The sequence below is a fragment of the Perca flavescens genome, chromosome 20 (assembly GCF_004354835.1).
Source record: "Perca flavescens isolate YP-PL-M2 chromosome 20, PFLA_1.0, whole genome shotgun sequence".
Classification (NCBI taxonomy): domain Eukaryota; kingdom Metazoa; phylum Chordata; class Actinopteri; order Perciformes; family Percidae; genus Perca; species Perca flavescens.
The window spans coordinates 15,178,379-15,186,340 of NC_041350.1; the positions used below are offsets into that span (position 1 = coordinate 15,178,379).

The following is a 7,962-nucleotide window of genomic DNA, read 5'->3' on the forward strand; positions in this document are numbered from 1 at the left end:
ATTCGTTGACATTGCTGTAAATGTCTATGAGGGAAAAGCCACGCTTAATGGTTCAGTTTTAGCGTTATGCTGAGCCTCAGGGTGAAAACGTTGTGTTTGTCAAAGCTGTGCCAAATGGCTGTTGTCCTATTTTAACGGTTGGTACTGCAAGTAAGGACTTGTTTTCTTTGTGATGATAGAGGGATGCATTGGAGCGCTAACACCTGCCTTTAACACTTCCTGTGATACACACCTCCGCTCACCTTGCCCTTACTGAATGTATTTCATGAAATTACTCTTAAGTAATTAGAACTGGAGTTTTGAGTTTGAGCTATTAGGATGTCACCATGTCTCACACACTTTGAATGTCACTGACATTTTACAGTGCACTACAGCCTGATGCCCATATAAGGAGTGGCAGAAAGCATAGAGAAAGCAGGGTTAAGGAACAACTATGGGGAGTGTCCTCTGAACCAGTCCTACCAACCTGCTCCCAGTTTCACAGATGAAAGATACTGGCTTCTTAACCCTCTACAGGAAGTATTTTGAATCCTTTTTAATAGTTTCATTGGCTATGCCTCTACATACCTAACAACACTTAAGTGGCAATTTGAACTCTTAGGTAACTTACCTTATTACATAGCAAGCTCAGCTCTTATTTATAAACTCTTTTGTTTTATTTAAAAAAAAAAGGAAATCCTGTCACCAAGTGTCACTGCAGGTGACTTGTGTGTGGGTGGTTCATTGCAGGGGATAAGGAACTTGTTCTTACATGCCAAACTACAATCACTGCCACACTGGCTCTGAAAGTCAAAGGGCATTCAATTATCAGCTGTTTTTAACTGAATGATATGCTAGTAATATTGTATTACATATAGTAATAAGTATCTATATGTGTATATGTCCTCTAAATAACGTAGGAACAAGGAGGTTGTGAAGCTGCTGAGAAAGACTGGAGCCCACTTCTCCAAAGATGAGTTGGATGAAGCCGGAACCGAACTGTGCAGGTGAGACACACAAAAAGTCACTAATATATCAGTTGCTCAGCCATCATTGCAGTGACCCATGCTACATAGCTGACTCAGGCTCAACCAGTTGGCCCACTGTCACACAAACTGTAGGAATGCTCCCTGGCAGCATAGCTTTGGATCTGTTCTATGTCTCTAGTGTCGCCAGGTGTACGACACGCCGGCTGGCCTCTGTTATTATGTACCTGAGATACCCGTCAAGTTTTGTCAAGACGGTTCCAAGTTACAGTTTCAGAAACACACCTTCGTAAGGTACATTGAGCATGGCTGAAGATAAAGCAGAAACATTGTTTAGAGTCCTGAGGTCCAACACTATTGATTTATTACCTTTTATGTGCTGGCCCAGTTTTAGAAAAAGTCTCTTTACACAACTTGTACTTCAGCCAGTGGCTATTTGATTGTTGATAATACAGATTTTAGGAAACCTTTGCCGTATTAATTCTGTCATGTCCTTGTGTGTGTCAGCCTGGCAGCCAGCGCTGACCTGGATGGCCTGGAAATCTGGAGTCTTGCCGGAGCTGATCTGAATAAACCAGGCTACGATGGACGGGCAGCAATTGGAGTGGTGGGTTCTTGGGACACGTATTCCTCTTTTAAATAACACAGTTCAAGAAGTAAAAACCCTGTCTTATTAACCATTTTCACTTGTCCCAGGCCCAGGCTGTTGGCAATCAGAAAGTGGTGGCATTTTTAGTTCAACTCCTGAGCAAAAAAGCCAAGGTAACCACTATTTTCCATTCTAGCTGCTTCATACCTCTATTTCTTTCAAAAACTCAACAGCTTTAACTTAATATGCACACTAGTGTAAAACTCAGATTGGAATAATTCTGTGTATAATTGCCTCCTAATTACACGTTTGTGTTGTTTAATTGCAGACAGTATTTGGTCAATTTAATGAGTATGATGAAGATGATGATGAGGAGGAGGTAAATGAGATGAAGTAAACGTGTGTTTCACAGGCTCCCATTTTCTTTGTTGTACATAGCCTTGTGCTTATTATCAATCCATCCATCCATCAATCCATTTTATAAACTGCTTGTGTATTCCAGCATGCATTGCACGAGAGGCAGGTTACACCTCTGGATAGGTCACAGTCTATCACAGGACACACCTATATACACAACAAACGCAATCACACCTACAAACAATTTAGAGCTGCCACTTCACCTGGCTCCTCGGGGAAACCCACGCAGACAGTGGGAGAACCTCAAGCTCTGCACAGAAAGGGCTCCGTTGTCCCTGCTGCGACAGTCCTAATCATCAAGTGCCCATGGGGCCCTTCTGCCTATTTTATTTCAAATAATACATACACGATACACAATACAATGTGAAGAGAATTCAACATATGGAACAAAAGAGCACTTGTAATTGTTATTGAAAAATGCATTTCCACAAAAAAAAGTAAGATAGTAAGCATGCCTCGGACCTCTCTGTTGTTCATTAAAGCTACGTCAGATAAAGTCTGATCACCTTTTAATGCCTGCCTGCCAATGCCTGTGAATGCTAAACCTGTGCAGCCTGCTTTACACTAGGCTGACCAGGGTGTGTTTGTGTGTACACACTAGTAGTTAATAGCACTGAAACACCTCTCACCTCCCCAGTACTGCCTGTTTATCTTGTCTGTCTTTTTTTTGTCTCCGTGGCAGAACGAAGTGATCAAATTCATAGCCACCCCGACAGGACTGTGAGCTGAATCTACCTTGACCAACAGGAATCGTCCTCTGACTGTTTGACTGTCACCCCCCCCCCGCCCCTTCCAAAGCCGTCCTCTACACACCGTCCACTGTCACAGACTTGCTCTCACTTTGAATGTTGAAATACTTTTTAAGGCCATCGCTGCTTACAGTGTTTCCCTCCAAACCCATTGATTGCACAACATTGTGTAATCACTGTTTTAAGTGCGAACTGATCACGAAGGGCGACACTAAATGTGTGTATATGTTTTATTGTTGCACAGTAGTATATGTAATAGGAAACCTACCATCCTGAATGTGAAGGTCTAATCAGGGATTAAGGGTGAAACTCACCTGAGCTGTTTTAACATGGAGAGTGCTGAAAGCTCCCATTACTCCTCCAACAGTGAAGGAGGCTTGCTAAATTACTTTATGAAGTAATGTCTCTTGCTATAGCAATATATTCATGTTATCTGAAACTACAGTGAACATTCACAAATTGTATTTGTAATGCTTATTTTTACATTGAGATGCTGGAAAGTATCATGTAAACCAATGGAAATAATCATTTATTATCTGGTGTGTTATCCAAGTGTAGCACTTGTCCACCGCTCCGGAAACGGAGCTCTTCATTTCCTGTTCAAACAGGTACTACAAAAACCTATAGTTACCTTTCAAACTCATCCAGCCTGTTTCTTTCACTGATTACTAAGCTGGAAAAGTTGCATATCTCACTTTTGAAATGGAAAATCAGACTATTGTGTGAGTCAATTGAAGACCATTTCAGTGTTACATTTTGTATTTTGAATGTCTTCTTTTAGTCTTTTCCGTCCACGATCACAAACAAATGACTTGGTTCACTCTCCTTATCTTTGTTGTGTATCGAGTAAACCGTGTTAAACACAGCTACTCTTGTTTTGTTTTTTAAAAGTTGATTATATCAATATATGCCAGTTTTTTTGTACACTTTAATGTTAACCCATTCTAAACCTCTGTGATTAATATGACTTTAAAGAGCAAAAAAATTGAAAGGACTTCAAATTGTTCCTGCTGTTACCAATGCAGTTATTTTACTACTGTTGTATTGCAAAAGAGTGTGTATGTGTGTGTGTTCTTCCTCCTGTGAAAAAAATAATAGCAACAGAAATAAATCTCTAGTTTCAAAGCAATGTCTCCTGTGATTGCTACTGTGTTGCACCAAAAGCTATACTCGCATGAAACTTCATATACTGCTCCTGGCTAAGGACCTCTGAACAATTTCTTGATTTGACATGGTTTTCTGTATGAATTAGCGCATGTCTAACCAATTGTCGGAGGTCATTTCCCTTAGTGTGCAGAGTTCCTTTGTGTTCTCTACAGATATGTGTTCTGAATAATAAGTGGATTCATTGTGACTGCAGCAGCAGGCCTTTAGGAGAAATACTACATCAAACCCAAACGTGGAGCTTTCTGTTTGAGCTCTTACTGTCTTTACTGAGAGATATATCAACCAGAAATGACAAACCTATAAGACAAAGATGACATTAAAATTCCTTATGTTCATGTGACTTCTCAACCTGCAGTGGCTGGTATTTGCTATCTCTGTCTTGAGGGCGGCTGCCCCGTTGTGCACCTTGCTGGTGGAACCCAGTTCAGCCGGTTGGACCAGCATGGGCCTCATTCCTGCTTTTGAATGAGAGGCTTGTATGAACCTAGCCCCAAAACCATATATAAAGGGCTTTTAAGTCTGTAGTCATTCAGTCTGGGCTGGGAAGACACCAAGGACACACCATCGCAAAGACAGAATTCACCCTCTCCAGGTAAGCACTCTTACACAGCTTGTAAATTTCTTCTGTAAGGGTCCGAAATCTGCCGTAGTGATGCGTTCACTACCAACGGATCATTTTAGTAAACTATTCTTTTCTTTCTTTTACTAGTGGAATCACCAGTTTGAAGGACAGACTTTTTTTCCCTAAAGAAGCGTGTGGTCCCTCTGATTAAGTGGTTCTCAACAGTTCAACAGTTCTTTGAAAAAATTGTGAAATGTTTAGGACCACTTGACCAGTCAGACAAATGCTGCCAGCTTGGGAAAATGCTGCCTTTGAATGGATCTTTAAACAGGAAAACTTCTCTCAAGGCCTGACTTTGAAGGATTTCAGAAAAAACTGTGATTTTCTCTGCTTCTCTGTTTCCTTAATGTCTCTCTCTGTGTGTCTTCTACTCTCATTGTGCCCCCTTGTGTTACATTGCCAACTGCAGTCCAGGAACTGTTGGGGGCTGTAAAAATCATCAGGCTCCAATAATTGTGTTCTGCTGGCACACGTTTACATTTTTAACAGCTCTGCTGCTGCAGTAACACCCGTCTTTCCGCTGCTTTACTGTTGCCACTATTCAGAAGTACTGATTAAAACAAGTCAATAAAGAATCATTTGTCTCTGTTGAGTCTGTGTGGGATATTGGACCCCAAGTCTGCAGGGATGCTCGCTGTCCAAAGTACTGAAACTTGCTGAAAAATTAGTGCATTTTCTGTCAATTTTTATCTAATTTGCTAAACTAGAGAAGACTTATGTGATTTTATTTTGGTCAGTGTAGATACATAATTAAACATGGTCAGAGGTGGAAAAAGTATTCTGATCCTTTACTTGAGTAAAAGTACTAATATATATCATAGGGTTAGGCTTTTTAAAGAGTTTGTTTAGCTTAAAAAGTAGGAGAATTATCTCAACACATAAAGGAAATGCTTGAGTTTATCACAAACATTCACAATTCAAAATCACCAAATGTGGAGATACGTCATTTTCACTGGACACGAATGGTAAGAAAATTGTAATCTGAAAGCAACTAGGTCTAGCTGTCAGAAAAATGTAGTGGAGTAAAAGTATGAAGTTATATCAAATGGATATGCTCAAGTAAATTACAAGTAGGCCTACCTCGATTATGTAAGTACAGTACTTGAGAAAGTGTAGGCCTACTGGACATGGGTCACTTTTTTTTCTGCTTTTAACTTGATTAATGCCAAATTTCCTGTAATTTTGTTCTCTGTTACACTGATTAAACCACTTATTAGTCCAAATCTGGACTCAGTTAGACTGCAGATGCCTTAATTAAATTCTGAACACACGTGTTTGCGTTCAGATCTTTTATTTTTGGGACTAGTTTGAAGGGAAAACCAGACTTAAAGACTCAAAATCTGACACAAGAAAATCCGAAAACCTTTTTCCCAAGGTATATGCTACTTTATACTGCATATAAATCATTCATGAACGCACTGTGCACCGATTATTCCCCCCTCTCCTTTTAGACAGCCCCCTTCTTCTTTTCCTTTTGATCTCCTCCATGCGCCAAGAACTATCAATATTTGCTAAACGTTTCTCACAAAGCCTGTCCGTGCACCAGGAGAAGCTGCAGAGGTCTCACGAGCAAGGGGATAAGACATAAGAGAAGCAATAATGAGATGCCCAGAGCGATTCCCCTGTGCGGGCGCAAGGGCAGCAGATGTACATGCAGTCCCGCAGTCCCAGGGGATCCCGTCCTCGGAATTTCATCAGCGGCCCGGAGAGACCCAACCAGACCTCCTCCAGTGGGGAGGGATGGGTGACGGACGTGGTAAATCATCTTCACTATGGATTGTAATTATCGGTCTGCTGACAACCCTGCTTCCCCCGTGTGTGTGTGTGTGTGTGTGTGTGTGTGTGTGTGTGTGTGTGTGTGTGAGAGAGAGAGAGAGAGAGAGAGAGAGAGAGAGAGAGAGAGAGAGAGAGAGAGAGAGAGAGAGAGAGAGACGAGGGGGTGATGAGTTGCGTGGATTGCAAAGTGTTTGTGGGATCAAAAAATAATGTATACATCCCTAGAATATGTATTATTTACCCCCCTCTTCTCAGCTGTCAAAGCACCATTGTTCCTTAAGTCTTGATTATTTTAATGATCTTTGACCTGCTGAAAAATAAAAAATAAACTTGTAAACTTAAAGTTTAATGACATTTTTTTTGACAACCATCTGGACTCAAGGAGCCTCGGAACCAATGGGCTAAATCAGAAACGTCAAATGATTAAAGGGAAAACCCACCCTAAATATAATTTCCCTTTAGCTATAGTTTTTTTCAGATAAAGAGACACCACCTATTTCACAGTTCAAGATCATCTTACTTGCAACCTGTGAAAACAGTTGTTGAATGTATTCTGTTGCTTTGGAGGCAGTTTTCTAAAGGCTGAGATATTAACCTAATGATATCATTATCTCTGCTTGGACTTGGAGACTATATGTTTGAACAAAAAGCCTGTGTTACAAACTGAGGGCATGGAGTTAAAGCAGAGACGGTTTAGAAGGATCTTGGGTTAAAGGTCTGGGCATTTATAAGTAGGGAATGTTGCATTATGGGAAATGTAGGATCCAGTGTTTTTGGATCTTGCCACACACTAGGAACTAACAGCCAGGATATCTCAGCCTCTGCTGCTTTGATTTTGACAATTGTGTCTGTCTCTTTGGAGAACCTCCAGCATTATATCAGTGCAATACAATACTCCAGGAATATCCCTTTTATCCAAAAACACTGAACTAGACATGTAATTCATACAGAAGTTGTCACAATCAAAATGAGATTTGAATGTAGTTCCCAGCTGTGAATCAGAAAACGAGCCCATATCTCAGTTAAATCACCATGTGTGCTGCTGTCCTACTGTGCCACTGCTCACCGTCTGTGGAGCAGCTTCATGTGGATGACATCATCACTACAGTGGGTCTCTCTGCAGTTGAACTGCAGGAGAAACTGCTTCAAACTCATACATTAAATCTGAGCTGACAGAATGTTTTAGATTGAGTTTTCCCATTAAAAAAAAAACACATTTTCTTTACTGTAATACTGCACAGCAGTTACATCGACATAATGGCTCCCCTGGACCCCATGCAACTGGCCTCAGCCATTCAATCTATGGGATAACCTCAGCCTGCTACGGTGAAGACTATTCATTCAATATTGATTAGCGATTATGAAATTTAGACATCAGATGTATTGTTTAGCATCAACAGCTACAAAGAACTTAAATGATCAAGTTGCTCAGAGGTCCCACAAGAGTTTCATTTAGTGTGTAAGTTGATTATTTCAAAGCAAATTTTGATTGCTATAGCCTGTAAGTATCTTAAAATCAAGCAAAATCAAATCAATTTGAAACTATCCCTACAGATGATCTTCATCATCATAGTAAGTAAATATGAACTGTGTGTCTCCTATGAGATATTACCTTGTGAAAAATACAATGCAATAAAGCAACCCTATAACCATGTACAGTACATCCTGCAAGAATAT

The 7,962-nt window shown here is 40.5% G+C and overlaps 1 protein-coding gene across 4 annotated transcripts in view; it reads left to right on the top strand.

The window, feature by feature from the left end:
- aspg (asparaginase homolog (S. cerevisiae)) overlaps nt 1-3,839 on the top strand; it is a 21,645-nt gene extending 17,806 nt beyond the window's left edge. For 3 of the 4 annotated variants that reach the window (XM_028566385.1, XM_028566386.1, XM_028566388.1), the window contains 5 exons: nt 900-986; nt 1,473-1,572; nt 1,662-1,727; nt 1,883-1,933; nt 2,654-3,839. In XM_028566385.1, the coding sequence (XP_028422186.1) occupies nt 900-986; nt 1,473-1,572; nt 1,662-1,727; nt 1,883-1,933; nt 2,654-2,695 (346 nt within the window). In that variant the 3' untranslated portion in view covers nt 2,696-3,839. The remainder of the gene's footprint in view (nt 1-899; nt 987-1,472; nt 1,573-1,661; nt 1,728-1,882; nt 1,934-2,653) is intronic. The other variant, XM_028566387.1, reaches the window with a different exon arrangement.
- The last annotated feature ends 4,123 nt before the right edge of the window (nt 3,840-7,962 follow it).